The 24,661-nt window shown below is 45.4% G+C and overlaps 1 protein-coding gene across 1 annotated transcript in view; it reads right to left on the reverse strand.

Moving 5' to 3' along the window:
* The window catches only part of LOC139572903 (F-actin-uncapping protein LRRC16A-like), a 234,424-nt gene that overhangs the window by 104,242 nt on the left and 105,521 nt on the right, over positions 1–24,661 (reverse strand). The window contains exons 13-15 of the mRNA XM_071395759.1: positions 16,256–16,359; positions 13,108–13,185; positions 5,741–5,817 (exon numbers count right to left, since the gene is read on the reverse strand). Coding sequence (XP_071251860.1) covers positions 5,741–5,817; positions 13,108–13,185; positions 16,256–16,359 — 259 coding nt within the window. The remainder of the gene's footprint in view (positions 1–5,740; positions 5,818–13,107; positions 13,186–16,255; positions 16,360–24,661) is intronic.

The raw sequence follows: 24,661 nt of genomic DNA on the forward strand, positions 1-24,661 counted from the left end.
TCTTCGGTGGGCTAATTGGCATTACCCAGAATAAGTTTAAAAACTTTGCCATTCTGAAGAGGTTTATTCTTCCTGTTAGATTTATGGGAAGATTGTTCCATTTAATTAGGTCTGCTTTCATATTGTTTAGTAAAGGGATAAAGTTATCTTTATAAATGTGTTGTTTGTTGTCACTTATTAAGCATCCTAAGTGTTTGATATTTTTATGTAGTCTACTTAAAAGATTGTTGTTTTTTCCCACGTCCATTTTATATCCTGAGATTTTAGAGTATTCTGAAAATATTTTTAGCAGGGGAGGGGGGGCATTGAGTTTTCAATATTGATCAGGTATATCAGGAGATTGTCTGAAAATAAGTTTAGTTTATACTAATGTTTACCAATACTGATGATACCTGCTACATGGGTCCTGTCTAATTCTTTCTGCAAGCGGTTCAATTGCCAGTGCAAACAGGAGGGGGGAGAGAGGACATCCTTGTCTTGTGCCCCATTCTAAAGCAATTTCATCAGTTTTATAAAATGCATTATTTCATCTGGAAAGTTTAAAACTTCCAAAGTTTTGAAGCGAAAAGCCAATTCAAGATGGTCGAAACCCTTTTCGGCATTAACATCGAATTAATCTATATCTTTTAGCGTATTGTATTATACTGAAACATGCTCTTGTATTTGTTTGTAAGTGTCTATTTTTTTTATTTTTTATATGTATCTAGTCTGGTAAAACTTCTCCCATTCTATTGCTTTATCACTTTTAAGAATCAATTGTTGATATTAATCTAATTATCCAGGGTCAATCGTGGTTGTTATTCTTACAAGAGTGTGCTGCATTGGGAACATTTAAAGTTAGAAGTAAAATGATTTGTTTCCAATGCAATTCACTTTAAAATGTGAAATACGGTATATTTATGTGATAAACCATCACACCACCTCCTCCATGCTTCACGGTGGGAACCACACATGCGGAGATCATCCGTTCACCTACTCTGCATCTCACAAAGACATGGCGGTTCGAACCAAAAATCTCAAATTTGGAATCATCATACCAAAGGACAGATTTCCACCGGTCTAATGTCCAGTGCTCGTGTTTCTCGGCCCAAGCTAGTCTCTTCTTCTTATTGGTGTCCTGTAGTAGTGGTTTCTTTGCAGCAGTTCCACCATGAAGGCCTGATTCACACAGTCTCCTCTGAACAGCTGATGTTGAGATGCGTCTGTTACTTGAACTCTGAAGTATTTATTTGGGCTGCAATCTAATCTAATAATGATGGATTGTTGTTTCTCTTTGCTTATTTGAGCTGTGCTTGCCAAAGCCCTAAATGGCAAAATAATAAGTCTATACTATCTTCTGTATACCACCCCTACCTTGTCACAACACAACTGATTGGCTCAAACGCATTAAGAAGGAAATACATTTTAACAAGGCACACTTTAAATATATTCCAGGTGACTACCTCATGAAGCTGGTTGAGAGAATACCAAGAGTGTGCAAAGCTGTCATCAAGGCAAAGGGTGGCTACTTTGAAGAATCTCAAATATAAAATATATTTTGATTTGTTTAACACTTTTTTGGTGTACTACATGATTCCATATGTGTAATTTCATAGTTTTGATGTCTTCACTATTATTCTACAATGTAGAAAATAGTACAAATAAAGAAAAACCATTGAATGAGTAGGTGTCCAAACGTTTGAGTGGTACTGTATGTCTAGATTGAACTTTAGATAGACCTCTCAGTAGTGTTCTCCATGTGCTCTATGATGATCTGATGATGATGATGATGATGATGATGATGTGAATGGTTGGGTGTGGTGTCTCATTGTGGTATGGTTGTGGTATGGTTGCGGTACGGTTGCGGTATGGGTGTGGTATGGTTGCGGTATGGGTGTGGTATGGTTGCAGTATGGTTGCGGTATGGGTGTTGTATAGGTGTTGTATGGTTGCGGTATGGGTGTGGTATGGTTGCGGTATGGTTGCGGTATGGGTGTGGTATGGTTGCGGTATGGGTGTGGTATGGTTGCAGTATGGTTGCGGTATGGGTGTTGTATAGGTGTTGTATGGTTGCGGTATGGGTGTTGTATGGTTGCGGTATGGGTGTTGTATGGGTGCGGTATGGGTGCGGTATGGTTGCGGTATGTTTGTGGTATGCTGTCATGTTATTGTTGTTGTTTCTACAGTAATTGCCTCTCTGGGAATTGAATTGATATTAAAACAGAAAATTAAATCATATAAAACTATTTTTTTTAATTTTACCTTTATTTAACCAGCTAGGCTAGTTGAGAAAAGTTCACATCAGACAGCTTCTCTAATTAACAGCTATCAGTCTTCCTGGTTCGGACACATTGATAAATGACAACCACCCACAGACTAGCTAAATATGAATATATGAATATTTAAATACATTACAATCTGAATACAGCTGCAAAGCCACAACATGGGGTCTTTGGTGGCAGCCGTACACGAACTAACACTTTGTGACCAACTGGGCAATGTGGGGAGATCAAATGAACGAGCTAAATGAGATAATGCTAGGACTAAAATATATGTATTATGATAAGATGAGATGACCCCATGGCTGTGAGGCAGAGGGGGCGGTGTTGCAATCTACTGCAAAGACTGCCTGCAGAGTTCTGTTATACTATCCAGGTCTGTTCCCAAACAATTTGAACTTCTACTTTTAAAAATCCACCTCTCTAAAAACAAGTCTCTCACCGTTGCCGCCTGCTATAGACCACCCTCTGCCCCCAGCTGTGCTCTGGACACTATATGTGAACTGATTGCCCCCCATCTATCTTCAGAGCTCGTGCTGCTAGGCGACCTAAATTTGAACATGCTCAACACCCCAGCCACCCTACAATCTAAGCTTGATGCCCTCAATCTCACACAAATTATAAATGAACCTACCAGGTACCACCCCAATTCCGTAAACACGGGTACCCTCATAGATATCATCCTAACAAACTTGCCCTCCAAATACACCTCTGCTGTTTTCAACCAAGATCTCAGCGATCACTGCCTCATTGCCTGCATCCGTAATGGGTCAGCGGTCAAACGACCTCCACTCATCACTGTCAAACGCTCCCTGAAACACTTCAGCGAGCAGGCCTTTCTAATCGACCTGGCCGGGGTATCCTGGAAGGATATTGATCTCATCCCGTCAGTAGAGGATGCCTGGTCATTTTTTTAAAATGCCTTCCTCACCATCTTGAATAAGCATGCCCCATTCAAGAAATTTAGAACCAGGAACAGATATAGCCCTTGGTTCTCTCCTGACCTGACTGCCCTTAACCAACAGAAAAACATCCTATGGCGTTCTGCATTAGCATCGAACAGCCCCCGTGATATGCAACTTTTCAGGGAAGCCAGAAACCAATATACACAGGCAGTTAGAACAGCCAAGGCTAGCTTTTTCAAGCAGAAATTTGCTTCCTGCAACACAAATTCAAAAAAGTTCTGGGACACCGTAAAGTCCATGGAGAATAAGAACACCTCCTCCCAGCTTCCAACCGCTCTGAAGATAGGAAACACTGTCACCACCGACAAATCCACTATAATTGAGAATTTCAATAAGCATTTTTCTACGGCTGGCCATGCTTTCCACCTGGCTACCCCTACCCCGGACAACAGCACTGCCCTCCCCTCTGCTACTCGCCCAAGCCTTCCCCATTTCTCTTTCTCCCAAATACAGTCAGCTGATGTTCTAAATGAGCTGCAAAATCTGGACCCTTACAAATCAGCCGGGCTAGATAATCTGGACCCTTTCTTTCTAAAACTATCTGCTGAAATTGTTGCCACCCCTATTACTAGCCTCTTCAACCTCTCTTTCGTGTCGTCTGAGATCCCCAAAGATTGGAAAGCAGCTGCGGTTATCCCCCTCTTCAAAGGGGGGGACACCCTTGACCCTAACTGCTACAGACCTATATCTATCCTACCCTGCCTTTCTAAGGTCTTCGAAAGCCAAGTCAACAAACAGATTACCGACCATTTCGAATCCCACCACACCTTCTCCGCAATGCAATCTGGTTTCAGAGCTGGTCATGGGTGCACCTCAGCCACGCTCAAGGTCATAAACGATATCGTAACCGCCATCGATAGGAAACAATACTGTGCAGCCGTATTCATTGACCTGGCCAAGGCCTTTGACTCTGTCAATCACCACATCCTCATTGGCAGACTCGACAGCCTTGGTTTCTCTAATGATTGCCTCGCCTGGTTCACCAACTACTTCTCTGATCGAGTTCAGTGTGTCAAATCGGAGGGTCTGTTGTCCGGGCCTCTGGCAGTCTCTATGGGGGTGCCACAGGGTTCAATTCTTGGACCGACTCTCTTCTCTGTTTACATCAATGATGTCGCTCTTGCTGCTGGTGATTCTCTGATCCACCTCTACGCAGACGACACTATTCTGTATACTTCTGGCCCTTCTTTTGACACTGTGTTAACAACCCTCCAGGCGAGCTTCAATGCCATACAACTCTCCTTCCGTGGCCTCCAACTGCTCTTAAATACAAGTAAAACCAAATGCATGCTCTTCAACCGATCGCTGCCTGCTCCTGCCCGCCTGTCCAACATCACTACTTTGGACGGCTCTGACTTAGAATATGTGGACACCTACAAATACCTAGGTGTCTGGTTAGACTGTAAACTCTCCTTCCAGACTCACATCAAACATCTCCAATCCAAAGTCAAATCTAGAATTGGCTTCCTATTCCGCAACAAAGCATCCTTTACTCATGCTGCCAAACATACCCTTGTAAAACTGACCATCCTACCAATCCTCGACTTCGGTGATGTCATTTACAAAATAGCCTCCAAAACCCTACTCAATAAATTGGATGCAGTCTATCACAGTGCCATCCGTTTTGTCACCAAAGCCCCATATACTACCCACCACTGCGACCTGTACACTCTCGTTGGCTGGCCCTCGCTTCATACTCGTCGCCAAACCCACTGGTTCCAGGTCATCTACAAGACCCTGCTAGGTAAAGTCCCCCCTTATCTCAGCTCGCTGGTCACCATAGCAGCACCTACCTGTAGCACGCGCTCCAGCAGGTATATCTCTCTAGTCACCCCCAAAACCAATTCTTCCTTTGGACGCCTCTCCTTCCAGTTCTCTGCTGCCAATGACTGGAACGAACTACAAAAATCTCTGAAACTGGAAACACCTATCTCCCTCACTAGCTTTAAGCACCAGCTGTCAGAGCAGCTCATAGATTACTGCACCTGTACATAACCCATCTACAATTTAGCCCAAACAACTACCTCTTTACCTACTGTATTTATTTATTAATTTATTTTGCTCCTTTGCACCCCATTATTTCTGTCTCTACTTTGCACTTTCTTCCACTGCAAACCAACCATTCCATTGTTTTTTTTAGTTTTTATTTTACTTGCTGTGTTGTACTCACTTCGCCTCCATGGCCTTTTATATTTTTATTTATTTATACATATATTTGTTTGCCTTCACCTCCCTTATCTCACCTCACTTGCTCACATTGTATATAGACTTATTTTTTATTTTTTTCACTGTATTATTGACTATATGTTTGTTTTACTCCATGTGTAACTATGTGTTGTTGTATGTGTCGAACTGCTTTGCTTTATCTTGGCCAGGTCGCAATTGTAAATGAGAACGTGTTCTCAATTTGCCTACCTGGTTAAATAAAGGTTAAATAAATAAATAAATAAAAGGGTCTGTGGTACTCTACCCTACACTACGGCTGGTTGTTATATTATGGGATGTCGTGGGTCTCACCTATGTGCAAATACACTCTTGGACATGTTGAGGACAGAGAGGTTCTGGGCGGAGCCCCTCAGGAGAGCAGAACACACCTGGAATACAGAGGAATTGGTTAGAACAGATATTAGCATTAGCTATTAGCATTAACACACCTATAATACAGAGGAGTGGATTAGCACAGATACCAGCTTCAGCCAATAGCATTAGCTATTAGCATTAACACACCTATAATACAGAGGAGTGGATTAGCACAGATACCAGCTTTAGCCAATAGCATTAGCCATTAGCATTAACACACCTATAATACAGAGGCGTGGATTAGCACAGATACCAGCTTTAGCCAATAGCATTATCCATTAGCATTAACACACCTATAATACAGAGGAGTGGATTAGCACAGATACCAGCTTTAGCCAATAGCATTAGCTATTAGCATTAACACACCTATAATACAGAGGAGTGGATTAGCACAGATACCAGCTTTAGCCAATAGCATTAGCTATTAGCATTAACACACCTATAATACAGAGGAGTGGATTAGCACAGATACCAGCTTTAGCCAATAGCATTATCCATTAGCATTAACACACCTATAATACAGAGGAGTGGATTAGCACAGATACCAGCTTTAGCCAATAGCATTATCCATTAGCATTAACACACCTATAATACATAGGAGTGGATTAGCACAGATACCAGCTTTAGCCAATAGCATTATCCATTAGCATTAACACACCTATAATACAGAGGAGTGGATTAGCACAGATACCACCTTTAGCCATTAGCCATTAGCATTAACACACCTATGATACAGAGGAGTGGATTAGCACAGATACCAGCTTTAGCCATTAGCCATTAGCATTAACACACGGAGGGACTTGGATGAAATGATTGAATGACATGTATGTGTACATTTATTTTGCAATGCTCACGCCCGCAACATGACCAGTTTGGTCAGCATGTTAGTCTCTGCTGTTTGATGCAACACCATCTGGCCGTGACGTAACATGGCCAGTTTGGTCAGCATGTTAGTCTCTGCTGTTTGATGCAACACCATCTGGCCGTGACGTAACACGGCCAGTTTGGTCAGCATGTTAGTCTCTGCTGTTTGATGCAACACCATCTGGCCGTGACGTAACATGACCAGTTTGGTCAGCATGTTAGTCTCTGCTGTTTGATGCAACACCATCTGGCCGTGACGTAACATGACCAGTTTGGTCAGCATGTTAGTCTCTGCTGTTTGATGCAACACCATCTGGCCATGACGTAACATGGCCAGTTTGGTCAGCATGTTAGTCTCTGCTGTTTGATGCAACACCATCTGGCCGTGACGTAACATGGCCAGTTTGGTCAGCATGTTAGTCTCTGCTGTTTGATGCAACACCATCTGGCCGTGACGTAACATGGCCAGTTTGGTCAGCATGTTAGTCTCTGCTGTTTGATGCAACACCATCTGGCCGTGACGTAACATGACCAGTTTGGTCAGCATGTTAGTCTCTGCTGTTTGATGCAACACCATCTGGCCATGAACATGGTGGTTCATGGGGCTGGTTACAATGTATCACTGATCAAACGTTCTCATAAGGTCCGTGGCTTTGGAGCAAACCAGTTAAAAAAACATTTAAACAAAGTTGGGATCCTTAACGTTAAGAAAAATCCATAACCAAATGTTTTATATTTTTCCCCCCAAATAATTAAAATCAGTGCCGTTATCACCAAACATAATTTTCCGTGTTATAGTCTAACTAGATTATATGGCTATAAAACCAGAGGAAGAGGCGAACTTCAGGCTACTTCAAATCAAATCAAATCAAATTTTATTAGTCACATACACATGGTTAGCAGATGTTAATGCGAGTGTAGCGAAATGCTTGTGCTTCTAGTTCCGACAATGCAGTAATAACCAACAGTAATCTAACCTAACAATTCCACGCTACTACCTTACACACACACACAAGTGTGAAGGGATAAAGAATATGTACATAAAGATATATGGATGAGTGGTGGTACAGAACGGCATGGCAGATGCAGTAGATGGTATAGAGTACGGTATATACATATGAGATGAGTACTGTAGGGTATGTAAACATAAAGTGGCATAGTTTAAAGTGGCTAGTGGTACATGTATTGCATAAAGATGGCAAGATACAGTAGATGATATAGAGTACAGTATATACATATGAGATGGGTAATGTAGGGTATGTAAACATTGTATTAAGTGGCATTGCTTAAAGTGGCTAGTGGTACATTTTTACATAATTTCCATCAATTCCCATTTTTAAAGTGGCTGGAGTTGAGTCAGTATGTTGGCAGCGGCCGCTAAATGTTAGTGGTGGCTGTTTAACAGTCTGATGGCCTTGAGATAGAAGCTGTTTTTCAGTCTCTCGGTCCCTGCTTTGATGCACCTGTACTGACCTCGCCTTCTGGATGATAGCGGGGTGAACAGGCAGTGGCTTGGGTGGTTGTTGTCCTTGATGATCTTTATGGCCTTCCTGTGACATCGGGTGGTGTAGGTGTCCTGGAGGGCAGGTAGTTTGCCCCTGGTGATGCGTTCTGCAGACCTCACTACCCTCTGGAGAGCCTTACGGTTGTGGGCGGAGCAGTTGCCGTACCAGGCGGTGATACAGCCCGACAGGATGCTCTCGATTGTGCATCTGTAGGAGTTTGTGAGTGCTTTTGGTGACAAGCCGAATTTCTTCAGCCTCCTGAGGTTGAAGAGGCGCTGCTGCGCCTTCTTCACAACGCTGTCTGTGTGGGTGGACCAATTCAGTTTGTCCGTGATGTGTACACCGAGGAACTTAAAACTTTCCACCTTCTCCACTACTGACCCGTCGATGTGGATAGGGGGGTGCTCCCTCTGCTGTTTCCTGAAGTCCACAATCATCTCCTTTGTTTTGTTGACGTTGAGTATGAGGTTATTTTCCTGACACCACACTCCGAGGGCCCTCACCTCCTCCCTGTAGGCCGTCTCGTCGTTGTTGGTGATCAAGCCTACCACTGTAGTGTCATCCGCAAACTTGATGATTGAGTTGGAGGCGTGCATGGCCACGCAGTCGTGGGTGAACAGGGAGTACAGGAGAGGGCTCAGAACGCACCCTTGTGGGGCCCCAGTGTTGAGGATCAGCGGGGTGGAGATGTTGTTACCTACCCTCACCACCTGGGGGCGGCCCGTCAGGAAGTCCAGGACCCAGTTGCACAGGGCGGGGTCGAGACCCAGGGTCTCGAGCTTGATGACGAGTTTGGAGGGTACTATGGTGTTAAATGCTGAGCTGTAATCGATGAACAGCATTCTCACATGGGTATTCCTCTTGTCCAGATGGGTTAGGGCAGTGTGCAGTGTGGTTGCGATTGCGTCGTCTGTGGACCTATTGGGTCGGTAAGCAAATTGGAGTGGGTCTAGGGTGTCCGGTAGGGTGGAGGTGATATGGTCCTTGACTAGTCTCTCAAAGCACTTCATGATGACGGAAGTGAGTGCTACGGGGCGATAGTCGTTTAGCTCAGTTACCTTAGCTTTCTTGGGAACAGGAACAATGGTGGCCCTCTTGAAGCATGTGGGAACAGCAGACTGGGATAAGGATTGATTGAATATGTCCGTAAACACACCAGCCAGCTGGTCTGCGCATGCTCTGAGGACGCGGCTGGGAATGCCGTCTGGGCCTGCAGCCTTGCGAGGGTTAACACGTTTAAATGTTTTACTCACCTCGGCTGCAGTGAAGGAGAGCCCGCAGGTTTTGGTAGGGGGCCGTGTCAGTGGCACTGTATTGTCCTCAAAGCGGGCAAAAAAGTTGTTTAGCCTGTCTGGGAGCAAGACATCCTGGTCCTCGACGGGGCTGGTTTTCTTTTTGTAATCCGTGATTGACTGTAGACCCTGCCACATACCTCTTGTGTCTGAGCTGTTGAATTTCGACTCGATTTTGTCTCTGTACTGAGACTTAGCCTGTTTGATTGCCTTGCGGAGAGAATAGCTACACTGTTTGTATTCGGTCATGCTTCCGGTCACCTTGCCCTGGTTAAAAGCAGTGGTTCGCGCTTTCAGTTTCACGCGAATGCTGCCGTCAATCCACGGTTTCTGGTTTGGGAATGTTTTTATCGTTGCTGTGGGTACGACATCGTCAATGCACTTCCTAATGAACTCGCTCACCGAATCAGCATATTCGTCAATATTGTTGTTGGACGCGATGCGGAACATATTCCAATCCGCGTGATCGAAGCAGTCTTGAAGCGTGGATTCAGATTGGTCGGACCAGCGTTGAACAGACCTGAGCGCGGGAGCTTGTTGTTTGAGTTTCTGTTTGTAGGCAGGAATCAACAAAATGGAGTCGTGGTCAGCTTTTCCGAAAGGGGGGCGGGGGAGGGCCTTGTAAGCGTCGCGGAAATTAGTGTAGCAATGGTCCAGTGTTTTTCCAGCCCTGGTAGCACAATCGATATGCTGATAGAATTTAGGGAGTTTTGTTTTTAGATTAGCCTTGTTAAAATCCCCAGCTACGATGAATGCAGCCTCAGGGTGTGTGGTTTCCAGTTTACAAAGAGTCAGATAAAGTTCGTTCAGGGCCATCGATGTGTCTGCTTGGGGGGGAATGTATACGGCTGTGATTATGATTGACGAGAATTCCCTTGGTAGATAATGCGGTCGACATTTGATTGTGAGGAGTTCTAGATCAGGTGAACAGAACGACTTGAGTTCTTGTGTGTTATTATGATGGTCACACCACTTCTCGTTAATCATAAGGCATACCCCCCCGCCCCTCTTCTTACCGGAAAGATGTTTGTTTCTGTCGGCGCGATGCATGGAGAAACCAGCTGGCTGCACCGACTCCGTTAGCGTCCCGTTAGCGTACTTTAGGTCACTTTAGGGTAACTTTAGGGTAACTTTAGGGTAACTTTAGGGTTACTTTAGGTAACTTTAGGGTTACTTTAGGGTTACTTTAGGGTTACTTTAGGGTAACTTTAGGGTAACTTTAGGGTTACTTTAGGTAACTTTAGGTAACTTTAGGGTTACTTTAGGGTTACTTTAAGGTTACTTTAAGGTTACTTTAGGTAACTTTAGGGTAACTTTAGGGTTACTTTAGGGTTACTTTAGGTAACTTTAGGTAACTTTAGGTAACTTTAGGGTTACTTTAGGTAACTTTAGGGTAACTTTAGGTTACTTTAGGGTAACTTTAGGTTACTTTAGGGTTACTTTAGGTAACTTTAGGGTTACTTTAGGTTACTTTAGGGTTACTTTAGGTTACTTTAGGGTTACTTTGGGGTTACTTTGGGGTTACTTTAGGGTTACTTTAGGGTTACTTTAGGGTTACTTTAGGGTTACTTTAGGTTACTTTAGGGTTACTTTAGGTTACTTTAGGGTTACTTTAGGTAACTTTGGGTAACTTTAGGGTTACTTTAGGATTACTCTAGGGTTACTTTGGGGTTACTTTAGGATTACTCTAGGGTTACTTTGGGGTTACTTTAGGGTTACTTTAGGGTTACTTTAGGTTACTTTAGGGTTACTTTAGGGTTACTTTAGGTAACTTTAGGTAACTTTGGGGTTACTTTAGGGTTACTTTAGGTAACTTTAGGGTTACTTTAGGGTTACTTTATGTAACTTTAGGGTTACTTTGGGTTACTTTAGGGTAACTTTAGGGTTACTTTAGGGTTACTTTAGGTAACTTTAGGGTTACTTTAGGGTTACTTTAGGGTTACTTTAGGTAACTTTAGGGTTACTTTACGTAACTTTAGGGTTACTTTAGGTTACTTTAGGGTTACTTTAGGGTTACTTTAGGTTACTTTAGGTAACTTTAGGGTTACTTTAGGTAACTTTAGGGTTACTTTGGGGTTACTTTAGGGTTACTTTAGGTTACTTTAGGTTACTTTAGGGTTACTTTAGGTTACTTTAGGGTTACTTTAGGGTTACTTTAGGGTTACTTTAGGGTAACTCTAGGGTTACTTTAGGGTTACTTTAGAGTTACTTTAGGGTAACTTTAGGTAACTTTGGGTTACTTTAGGTTACTTTAGGTTACTTTAGTGTTACTTTAGGGTTACTTTAGGTTACTTTAGGGTTACTTTGGGTTACTTTAGGGTTACTTTGGGTTACTTTGGGTAACTTTAGGGTAACTTTAGGGTTACTTTAGGGTTACTTTAGGGTTACTTTAGGGTTAGTTTAGGGTTAGTTTAGGTAACTTTGGGTTATTTTAGGTAACTTTGGGTAACTTTAGGTAACTTTGGGTTATTTTAGGTAACTTTGGGTAACTTTAAGGTTACTTTAGGTAACTTTAGGGTTACTTTAGGGTAACTTTAGGTAACTTTGGGTTACTTTGGGTAACTTTAGGGTTACTTTGGGTAACTTTAGGGTTACTTTAGGGTTACTTTGGGTAACTTTAAGGTTACTTTAGGGTTACTTTAGGGTTACTTTAGGTGACTTTGACAGTTAATACTTAGCGAGACACAGATGACCAGATAAATGCACATTGTTCTGCCTGCCCCTCCTTTCTCTCCCTCCCGCTGAGTGGGTGGTGGTGTGTTTGTCTCCTCATATGAAACTAGGCTGTATCGATGACTCTTCTTAGATATCATGGTATATCCCTCCTCTCTCTCCCTCCCGCTGAGTGGGTGGTGGTGTTTATGTCTCCTCATATGAAACTAGGCTGTATCGATGACTCTTCTTAGATATCATGGTATGTCCCTCCTCTCTCTCCCTCCCGCTGAGTGGGTGGTGGTGTTTATGTCTCCTCATATGAAACTAGGCTGTATCGATGACTCTTTTCAGATATCATGGTATGTCCCTCCTCTCTCTCCCTCCCGCTGAGTGGATGGTGGTGTGTTTGTCTCCTCATATGAAACTAGGCTGTATCGATGACTCTTTTCAGATATCATGGTATGTCGCTCCTCGAAAACACCTTGGCTACGGCATGTTTGTTTTGTCTGTTAGGGTAGGCAACACTACGGCTTTTTAAACGCCGACACGAAACCTTCTCTGGAGACATGAACGCCATTTTACTTGTCTGTAAAAGTAATGCCGCTTCTGAAGCGGGATTAAGGTCCATCACTAGGCGACCAGAACGGTCAATCCTAGCCTGCCTGTTGCCTGCGCACAGACCACTGTCTCCTAAAAAAGTAGTTTCAAGTTTGTTAAATATCGCCACTTACCAAGACATTTAGTAGAAAGAAAACACTTCACACACACACACACACACACACACACACACACACACACACACACACACACACACACACACACACACACACACACACACACACACACACACACACACACACACACACACACACACACACACACACACACACACACACACACACACACACACACACACACACCCCAAAATGAGATACACACATGTAATCCTACAGGCAGGAAATGCACACCAGACTATTGTCTCACTCACCAGGTCCAGAGAACAGTCTGTGTTGGACAAGTCCAGAGTCGTCAGGCTGTTGGGTTGGGCCAGGAAATGGTAGAAATGCTGGTAGAAAAATGGAGGAAAAAACACACGTTTTAGCACTAGTACACAAAGACAGTCTGGATAAATGATGGTCTGATGCTGTCTATAGGTAACAGGTAATACTGTCTGGATAAATGATGGTCTGATGCTGTCTATAGGTAACAGGTAATACTGTCTGGATAAATGATGGTCTGATGCTGTCTATAGGTAACAGGTAATACTGTCTGGATAAATGATGGTCTGATGCTGTCTATAGGTAACAGGTAATACTGTCTGGATAAATGATGGTCTGATGCTGTCTATAGGTAACAGGTAATACTGTCTGGATGGATGAATGATGGTCTGATGCTGTCTATAGGTAACAGGTAATAATGTCTGGATAAATGATGGTCTGATGCTGTCTATAGGTAACAGGTAATACTGTCTGGATAAATGATGGTCTGATGCTGTCTATAGGTAACAGGTAATACTGTCTGGATAAATGATGGTCTGATGCTGTCTATAGGTAACAGGTAATACTGTCTGGATAAATGATGGTCTGATGCTGTCTATAGGTAACAGGTAATACTGTCTGGATAAATGATGGTCTGATGCTGTCTATAGGTTACAGGTAATACTGTCTGGTTAAATGATGGTCTATAGGTAACAGGTAATACTGTCTGGATAAATGATGTTCTGATGCTGTCTATAGGTAACAGGTAATACTGTCTGGATAAATGATGGTCTGATGCTGTCTATAGGTAACAGGTAATACTGTCTGGATAAATGATGGTCTGATGCTGTCTATAGGTAACAGGTAATACTGTCTGGATAAATGATGGTCTGATGCTGTCTATAGGTAACAGGTAATACTGTCTGGATGGATAAATGATGGTCTGATGCTGTCTATAGGTAACAGGTAATACTGTCTGGATAAATGATGGTCTGATGCTGTCTATAGGTAACAGGTAATAATTTTTAGGATAAATGATGGTCTATAGGTAACAGGTAATACTGTCTGGATAAATGATGGTCTGATGCTGTCTATAGGTAACAGGTAATAATGTCTGGATAAATGATGGTCTGATGCTGTCTATAGGTAACAGGTAATACTGTCTGGATAAATGATGGTCTGATGCTGTCTATAGGTAACAGGTAATACTGTCTGGATAAATGGTCTGATGCTGTCTATAGGTAACAGGTAATACTGTCTGGAAAAATGATGGTCTGATGCTGTCTATAGGTAACAGGTAATACTGTCTGGATAAATGATGGTCTGATGCTGTCTATAGGTAACAGGTAATACTGTCTGGATAAATGATGGTCTGATGCTGTCTATAGGTAACAGGTAATACTGTCTGGATAAATGATGGTCTGATGCTGTCTATAGGTAACAGGTAATACTGTCTGGATAAATGATGGTCTGATGCTGTCTATAGGTAACAGGTAATACTGTCTGGATAAATGATGGTCTGATGCTGTCTCTAGGTAACAGGTAATAATGTCTGGATAAATGATGGTCTGATGCTGTCTATAGGTAACAGGTAATACTGTCTGGATAAATGATGGTCTGATGCTGTCTATAGGTAACAGGTAATACTGTCTGGATAAATGATGTTCTGATGCTGTCTATAGGTAACAGGTAATACTGTCTGGATAAATGATGGTCTGATGCTGTCTATAGGTAACAGGTAATACTGTCTGGATAAATGATGGTCTGATGCTGTCTATAGGTAACAGGTAATACTGTCTGGATAAATGATGTTCTGATGCTGTCTATAGGTAACAGGTAATACTGTCTGGATAAATGATGGTCTGATGCTGTCTATAGGTAACAGGTAATACTGTCTGGATACATGATGGTCTGATGCTGTCTATAGGTAACAGGTAATACTGTCTGGATAAATGATGGTCTGATGCTGTCTATAGGTAACAGGTAATAATGTATGGATAAATGATGGTCTGATGCTGTCTATAGGTAACAGGTAATACTGTCTGGATAAATGATGGTCTGATGCTGTCTATAGGTAACAGGTAATACTGTCTGGATAAATGATGTTCTGATGCTGTCTATAGGTAACAGGTAATACTGTCTGGATAAATGATGGTCTGATGCTGTCTATAGGTAACAGGTAATACTGTCTGGATACATGATGGTCTGATGCTGTCTATAGGTAACAGGTAATACTGTTTGGATAAATGATGGTCTGATGCTGTCTATAGGTAACAGGTAATAATGTCTGGATAAATGATGGACGCTGCATGACTATGCTGTCTATAGGGCCTGAAGCCAGATAACGGTATCTGTCTGGATAAATGATGGTGCTGCATAGGTAACAGGTAATACTGTCTGGATAAATGATGGTCTGTGCGCTATGGCGGTCGTCTGGATGAGGCGAGCGCGGTAACAGGTAATAATGCTTCCTGCCAACGTATAGTGATCAGCTACCGCCTTACTCTGAAAGTCATTGTATCTCTTGTCAGGGGTTGTCATGGGTGACCCTTTAAGATCGTGATCAACAGCTATACTGAGAGCACTGAGGTCATCAGATGTGTGTGTGTGTGTGGGCACCCGTTCCCATGGGAACCCCGAACAAAGCTACATCAGGCCTGACAGTCTCAGAAAGTGAAGGCTTCTAATCCATCACCCATTAAGCCAATCAGAAGGACTTGTCCTCTGACATCAACCTTCCCATCAGTCTCTAGTGGCTCCCAGTGTGTCAAGATCTACAAGGTGATCCTACAGAGTCAGATGACTGATTTTAAACCCAGCTGACGACAGCCTCGCCACAGAGGCACAGGCATCAACACTGAGCTGGGTAGAGAGAGACTAGCGAACACAATCAACGTGGTATCATGGATGCTTAGATATCAGTGTGATTTGGACTGCGGTTGTGTTGTGCGTCTCCCTGGCTCGGGGGAGGGGGGGGGAGAGATGACGTAATAGGACTTGGTGTGTGAAGACTAGACGAGCTGGTTCAGCTGGATCTCTACCGTCTTCAGTTAATATCTGTGCAAATGAACAAAAGTCCCTTTCTCCTCTCCACTCTAGCCATTATGACTCTGTTATTAAGGAAGTGACCGAGACAGATATGACCATGTCGGCACCTACCGGGATGTCGTCTGCCCGCAGTATGTTCCCTGAGAGGTCCAGGTGACTGAGGGTGCTGGGGATGGACTGGTTGGCACTCAGTGACTGGGCAAGGCTGTTCACCCCTGGAACAATACACAGAGAGGTAGAGGATGGTTAGAGACAGAGAGGTAATGTACAGTAATACAGGCCTGTTCCCCCCTGGAACAATACACAGAGGGGTAGAGGATGGTTAGAGACAGAGAGGTAATGTACAGTAATACAGGCCTGTTCCCCCCTGGAACAATACACAGAGGGGTAGAGGATGGTTAGAGACAGAGAGGTAATGTACAGTAATACAGGCCTGTTCCCCCCTGGAACAATACACAGAGAGGTAGAGGATGGTTAGAGACAGAGAGGTAATGTACAGTAATACAGGCCTGTTCCCCGCTGGGTACAGAGAACAGGGTAGAGAACGCTCTAATGTAACACAGTGGTGAACTTTCGCCTTTAATAAAATGAATGCATAGAAAGCAAAAGGTTTACATGTAAAGTGTTATGTTTATGTTCCTGTGGAAGGTCTAGCGGGTAACACCACCAGGTATCACCTCCAGGTATCACCAACAGGTAACACCACCAGGTATCACCAGCAGGTAACACCACCAAGTATCACCACCAAGTATCACCACCAGGTAACACCACCAGGTAACACCACCAGGTAACACCACCAGGTATCACCTCCAGGTATCACCACCAGGTAACACCACCAGGTAACACCACCAGGTATCACCACTAGGTAACACCACCAGGTATCACCACCAGGTATCACCAACAGGTAACACCACCAGGTAACACCACCAGGTATCACCACCAGGTATCACCACCAGGTATCACCACCAGGTATCACCACCAGGTAACACCACCAGGTAACACCACCAGGTATCACCACCAGGTATCACCACCAGGTAACACCACCAGGTAACACTACCAGGTAACACCACCAGGTATCACCACCAGGTAACACCACCAGGTATCACCACCAGGTATCACCACCAGGTAACACCACCAGGTAACACCACCAGGTATCACCACCAGGTATCACCACCAGGTATCACCACCAGGTATCACCACCAGGTATCAACACCAGGTAACACCCCCAGGTATCACCACCAGGTATCACCACCAGGTAACACTACCAGGTATCACCACCAGGTATCACCACCAGGTATCACCACCAGGTAACACTACCAGGTATCACCACCAGGTATCACCACCAGGTATCACCACCAGGTAACACTACCAGGTAACACCACCAGGTATCAACACCAGGTAACACCACCAGGTAACACTACTAGGTAACATTATGAGGTAACACCACCAGATAACATCACCAGGTAACACCACCAGGTAAAACTACCAGGTAACACCACCTGGTAACACCACCTGCAGCAAATACTGTATACCATTTACATCTTAAAGGTGAGTCAGCGAAATGACGTTGCACGAGCAGCAACGCAGATATTGTGATGAACAAGATGCAAGACTTTGCTCACACACAGTATCTGTACATGTGCACGGGTTCGCATCAAGCTCTTACAATGTGGTGGCCAGGGGACCAAAACAGCTGAGAAGTTGAGCCTCGCGCTTCAACGCTCTTAGTTATTGCAGAAATCGACCAACTAGGTTGTTTACTTTGTACATCTACGTCATACCACTCAAAAACAATATTTTGCTATTTATTTCATTAGAACACTGTTGACACAGTCACAAAATGTCAGTAATCAGGTTCAAGATATAGAACTTTCAAAACACAGAAAGTGTCACAGCATCATGATGCGTTTTGCATCAAACAACAGGAAGGTCAACACATGGCCTGATTCTCAACCAGTCATATCTCACAGTGAAGACAACAGGAAAGTCATAACATGGCCTGATTCTCAACCAGTCATATCTCACAGTGAACACAACAGGAAAGTCATCACATGGCCTGATTCTCAACCAATCATATCTCACAGTGAAGACAACAGGAAGGTCAACACATGGCCTGATTCTCAACCAGTCATATCTCACAGTGAAGACAACAGGAAGGTCAACACATGGCCTGATTCTCAACCAGTCATGTCTCACAGTGAAGAGCCACATATACTGTAGGACATGAGCACTGCCAGGGTTTTTAGTGGCATTAAGGCCACTGCCTACTGACTATGTCATTTACTACAGTTCTATAAGGTCAATGCTACATCAAACACTGATCTGGGACCAGCCAACTCTATATGGTCAATGTCACATCAAACACTGATCTGGGACCAGCCAACTCTATAAGGTCAATGTCATATCACACACTGATCTGGGACCAGCCAACTCTATATGGTCAATGTCACATCAAACACTGATCTGGGACCAGCCAACTCTATATGGTCAATGTCATATCAAACACTGATCTGGGACCAGCCAACTCTATAAGGTCAATGTCATATCACACACTGATCTGGGACCAGCCAACTCTATATGGTCAATGTCACATCAAACACTGATCTGGGACCAGCCAACTCAATACGGTCAATGTCATATCAAACACTGATCTGGGACCAGCCAACTCTATATGGTCAATGTCACATCAAACACTGATCTGGGACCAGCAAACTCAATACGGTCAATGTCATATCAAACACTGATCTGGGACCAGCCCACTCTATAGATTGGTGACTGGGTTTGACAGCCAGTCACCAATCTACCTGGCTATAGAGGGTTAGACAGCCAGTCACCAATCTACCTGGCTATAGAGGGTTAGACAGCCAGTCACCAATCTACCTGGCTATAGAGGGTTAGACAGCCAGTCACCAATCTACCTGGCTATAGAGGGTTAGACAGCCAGTCACCAATCTACCTGGCTATAGAGGGTTAGACAGCCAGTCACCAATCTACCTGGCTATAGAGGGTTAGACAGCCAGTCACCAATCTACCTGGCTATAGAGGGTTAGACAGCCAGTCACCAATCTACCTGGCTATAGAGGGTTAGACAGCCAGTCACCAATCTACCTGGCTATAGAGGGTTAGACAGCCAGTCACCAATCTACCTGGCTATAGAGGGTTAGACAGCCAGTCACCAATCTACCTGGCTATAGAGGATTAGACAGCCAGTCACCAATCTACCTGGCTATAGAGGGTTAGACAGCCAGTCACCAATCTCTCTGGCTATAGAGGGTTAGACAGCCAGTCACCAATCTACCTGGCTATAGAGGGTTAGACAGCCAGTCACCAATCTACCTGGCTATAGAGGGTTAGACAGCCAGTCACCAATCTCTCTGGCTATAGAGGGTTAGACAGCCAGTCACCAATCTACCTGGCTATAGAGGGTTAGACAGCCAGTCACCAATCTCTCTGGCTATAGAGGGTTAGACAGACAGTCACCAATCTACCTGGCTATAGAGGGTTAGACAGCCAGTCACCAATCTACCTGGCTATAGAGGGTTAGACAGCCAGTCACCAATCTACCTGGCTATAGAGGGTTAGACAGCCAGTCACCAATCTACCTGGCTATAGAGGATTAGACAGCCAGTCACCAATCTACCTGGCTATAGAGGGTTAGACAGCCAGTCACCAATCTACCTGGCTATAGAGGGTTAGACAGCCAGTCACCAATCTACCTGGCTATAGAGGGTTAGACAGCCAGTCACCAATCTACCTGGCTATAGAGGGTTAGACAGCCAGTCACCAATCTACCTGGCTATAGAGGGTTAGACAGCCAGTCACCAATCTACCTGGCTATAGAGGGTTAGACAGCCAGTCACCAATCTACCTGGCTATAGAGGGTTAGACAGACAGTCACCAATCTACCTGGCTATAGAGGGTTAGACAGACAGTCACCAATCTACCTGGCTATAGAGGGTTAGACAGCCAGTCACCAATCTACCTGGCTATAGAGGGTTAAACAGACAGTCACCAATCTACCTGGCTATAGAGGGTTAGACAGACAGTCACCAATCTCTCTGGCTATAGAGGATTAGACAGCCAGTCACCAATCTACCTGGCTATAGAGGGTTAGACAGCCAGTCACCAATCTACCTGGCTATAGAGGGTTAGACAGCCAGTCACCAATCTACCTGGCTATAGAGGGTTAGACAGCCAGTCACCAATCTACCTGGCTATAGAGGGTTAGACAGCCAGTCACCAATCTACCTGGCTATAGAGGGTTAGACAGACAGTCACCAATCTACCTGGCTATAGAGGGTTAGACAGACAGTCACCAATCTACCTGGCTATAGAGGGTTAGACAGACAGTCACCAATCTACCTGGCTATAGAGGATTAGACAGCCAGTCACCAATCTACCTGGCTATAGAGGGTTAGACAGCCAGTCACCAATCTACCTGGCTATAGAGGGTTAGACAGTCAGTCACCAATCTACCTGGCTATAGAGGGTTAGACAGACAGTCACCAATCTCTCTGGCTATAGAGGGTTAGACAGCCAGTCACCAATCTACCTGGCTATAGAGGATTAGACAGCCAGTCACCAATCTACCTGGCTATAGAGGGTTAGACAGCCAGCCACCAATCTACCTGGCTATAGGGGGTTAGACAGCCAGTCACCAATCTACCTGGCTATAGAGGATTAGACAGCCAGTCACCAATCTACCTGGCTATAGAGGGTTAGACAGCCAGTCACCAATCTACCTGGCTATAGAGGGTTAGACAGCCAGTCACCAATCTACCTGGCTATAGAGGATTAGACAGCCAGTCACCAATCTACCTGGCTATAGAGGGTTAGACAGCCAGTCACCAAGAGGATTAGACAGCCAGTCACCAATCTACCTGGCTATAGAGGGTTTGACAGACAGTCACCAATCTACCTGGCTATAGAGGGTTAGACAGCCAGTCACCAATCTACCTGGCTATAGAGGGTTAGACAGCCAGTCACCAATCTACCTGGCTATAGAGGGTTAGACAGACAGTCACCAATCTACCTGGCTATAGAGGGTTAGACAGCCAGTCACCAATCTACCTGGCTATAGAGGGTTAGACAGCCAGTCACCAATCTACCTGGCTATAGAGGGTTAGACAGCCAGTCACCAATCTACCTGGCTATAGAGGGTTAGACAGCCAGTCACCAATCTACCTGGCTATAGAGGGTTAGACAGACAGTCACCAATCTACCTGGCTATAGAGGGTTAGACAGCCAGTCACCAATCTACCTGGCTATAGAGGGTTAGACAGCCAGTCACCAATCTACCTGGCTATAGAGGGTTAGACAGCCAGTCACCAATCTACCTGGCTATAGAGGGTTAGACAGCCAGTCACCAATCTACCTGGCTATAGAGGGTTAGACAGTCAGTCACCAATCTACCTGGCTATAGAGGATTAGACAGCCAGTCACCAATCTACCTGGCTATAGAGGGTTAGACAGCCAGTCACCAATCTACCTGGCTATAGAGGGTTAGACAGCCAGTCACCAATCTACCTGGCTATAGAGGGTTAGACAGCCAGTCACCAATCTACCTGGCTATAGAGGGTTAGACAGCCAGTCACCAATCTACCTGGCTATAGAGGGTTAGACAGCCAGTCACCAATCTACCTGGCTATAGAGGGTTAGACAGCCAGTCACCAATCTACCTGGCTATAGAGGATTAGACAGCCAGTCACCAATCTACCTGGCTATAGAGGGTTAGACAGCCAGTCACCAATCTACCTGGCTATAGAGGGTTAGACAGCCAGTCACCAATCTACCTGGCTATAGAGGGTTAGACAGCCAGTCACCAATCTACCTGGCTATAGAGGGTTAGACAGCCAGTCACCAATCTACCTGGCTATAGAGGGTTAGACAGCCAGTCACCAATCTACCTGGCTATAGAGGGTTAGACAGCCAGTCACCAATCTACCTGGCTATAGAGGGTTAGACAGCCAGTCACCAATCTACCTGGCTATAGAGGGTTAGACAGCCAGTCACCAATCTACCTGGCTATAGAGGGTTAGACAGCCAGTCACCAATCTACCTGGCTATAGAGGGTTAGACAGCCAGTCACCAATCTACCTGGCTATAGAGGGTTAGACAGCCAGTCACCAATCTACCTGGCTATAGAGGGTTAGACAGCCAGTCACCAATCTACCTGGCTATAGAGGGTTAGACAGCCAGTCACCAATCTACCTGGCTATAGAGGATTAGACAGCCAGTCACCAATCTACCTGGCTATAGAGGGTTAGACAGCCAGTCACCAATCTACCTGGCTATAGAGGGTTAGACAGCCAGTCACCAATCTACCTGGCTATAGTGTGTTAGACAGCCAGTCACCAATCTACCTGGCTATAGAGGATTAGACAGCCAGTCACCAATCTACCTGGCTATAGAGGGTTAGACAGCCAGTCACCAATCTACCTGGCTATAGAGGGTTAGACAGCCAGTCACCAATCTACCTGGCTATAGAGGATTAGACAGCCAGTCACCAATCTACCTGGCTATAGAGGATTAGACAGCCAGTCACCAATCTACCTGGCTATAGAGGATTAGACAGACAGTCACCAATCTACCTGGCTATAGAGGATTAGACAGCCAGTCACCAATCTACCTGGCTATAGAGGATTAGACAGCCAGTCACCAATCTACCTGGCTATAGAGGGTTAGACAGACAGTCACCAATCTACCTGGCTATAGAGGGTTAGACAGCCAGTCACCAATCTACCTGGCTATAGAGGGTTAGACAGACAGTCACCAATCTACCTGGCTATAGAGGGTTAGACAGACAGTCACCAATCTACCTGGCTATAGAGGGTTAGACAGCCAGTCACCAATCTACCTGGCTATAGAGGGTTAGACAGACAGTCACCAATCTACCTGGCTATAGAGGGTTAGACAGCCAGTCACCAATCTACCTGGCTATAGAGGGTTTGACAGACAGTCACCAATCTACCTGGCTATAGAGGGTTAGACAGCCAGTCACCAATCTACCTGGCTATAGAGGGTTAGACAGCCAGTCACCAATCTACCTGGCTATAGAGGGTTAGACAGCCAGTCACCAATCTACCTGGCTATAGAGGATTAGACAGCCAGTGAGGGATCTCTCTGGCTATAGAGGGTTAGACAGCCAGTGAGGGATCTCTCTGGCTATAGAGGGTTAGACAGCCAGTGAGGGATCTCTCTGGCTATAGAGGGTTAGACAGCCAGTGAGGGATCTCTCTGGCTATAGAGGGTTAGACAGACAGTGAGGGATCTCTCTGGCTATAGAGGGTTAGACAGACAGTCACCAATCTCTCTGGCTATAGTGTGTTAGACAGACAGTCAGACAATGAGGGATCTCTCTGGCCCAGAATCAAACTCCCATAAGTCAGTGTGAACTCTGAGGAACTGGCCTCTCTCCTGGGAGAACCAATCAATAGACAGATAAATACCAGTCCTTAGGGGGCATTCTGAAGCATGCCGAAAGCTGATCTATAGAACTCTATTCATTACAGGCCTTTACAGAGAGAGAGGGGGGGGGGGGAGAGAGGAGAGAGGAGAGAGAGAGAGAGAGAGGGGGGGGGGAGAGGAGAGAAGAGAGAGGAGAGAGGAGAGAGAGAGAGAGAGGGGGGGGGGGGGAGGAGAGAAGAGAGAGAGAGGGGGGGGGGAGAGGAGAGAGAGGAGAGAGGAGAGAGGAGAGAGAGAGAGAGAGAGGGGGGGGGGGAGAGGAGAGAAGAGAGAGAGGGGGGGGGGGGAGAGAGAGGAGAGAGGAGAGAGGAGAGAGAGAGAGAGAGAGAGGGGGGGAGAGGAGAGAGAGGAGAGAGGAGAGAGGAGAGAGAGAGAGGGGGGGGGGAGGAGAGAGAGAGAGAGAGGGGGGGGGGGAGAGGAGAGAGAGGAGAGAGGAGAGAGGAGAGAGAGAGAGAGAGAGGGGGGGGGGAGAGGAGAGAAGAGAGAGAGGGGGGGGGGGGAGAGAGAGGAGAGAGGAGAGAGGAGAGAGAGAGAGGGGGGGGGGAGAGGAGAGAGAGGAGAGAGGAGAGAGGAGAGAGAGAGAGAGAGGGGGGGGGGGGAGAGGAGAGAAGAGAGAGAGGGGGGGGGGGAGAGAGAGGAGAGAGGAGAGAGGAGAGAGAGAGAGAGAGAGAGGGGGGGGGGAGAGGAGAGAGAGGAGAGAGGAGAGAGGAGAGAGAGAGAGGGGGGGGAGAGGAGAGAAGAGAGAGAGAGGGGGGGGGGAGAGGAGAGAGAGGAGAGAGGAGAGAGGAGAGAGAGAGAGAGAGAGAGGGGGGGGGAGAGGAGAGAGGAGAGAGAGAGAGAGAGAGGGGGGGAGAGGAGAGAGAGGAGAGAGGAGAGAGGAGAGAGAGAGAGGGGGGGGGAGAGGAGAGAAGAGAGAGAGAGGGGGGGGGAGAGGAGAGAGAGGAGAGGAGAGAGGAGAGAGAGAGAGGGGGGGGGAGGAGAGAAGAGAGAGAGAGGGGGGGGGGAGAGGAGAGAAGAGAGAGAGGGGGGGGGAGAGGGGGGGGGAGAGGGAGA

Source organism: Salvelinus alpinus, chromosome 4 (assembly GCF_045679555.1).
Source record: "Salvelinus alpinus chromosome 4, SLU_Salpinus.1, whole genome shotgun sequence".
Lineage (NCBI taxonomy): Eukaryota > Metazoa > Chordata > Actinopteri > Salmoniformes > Salmonidae > Salvelinus > Salvelinus alpinus.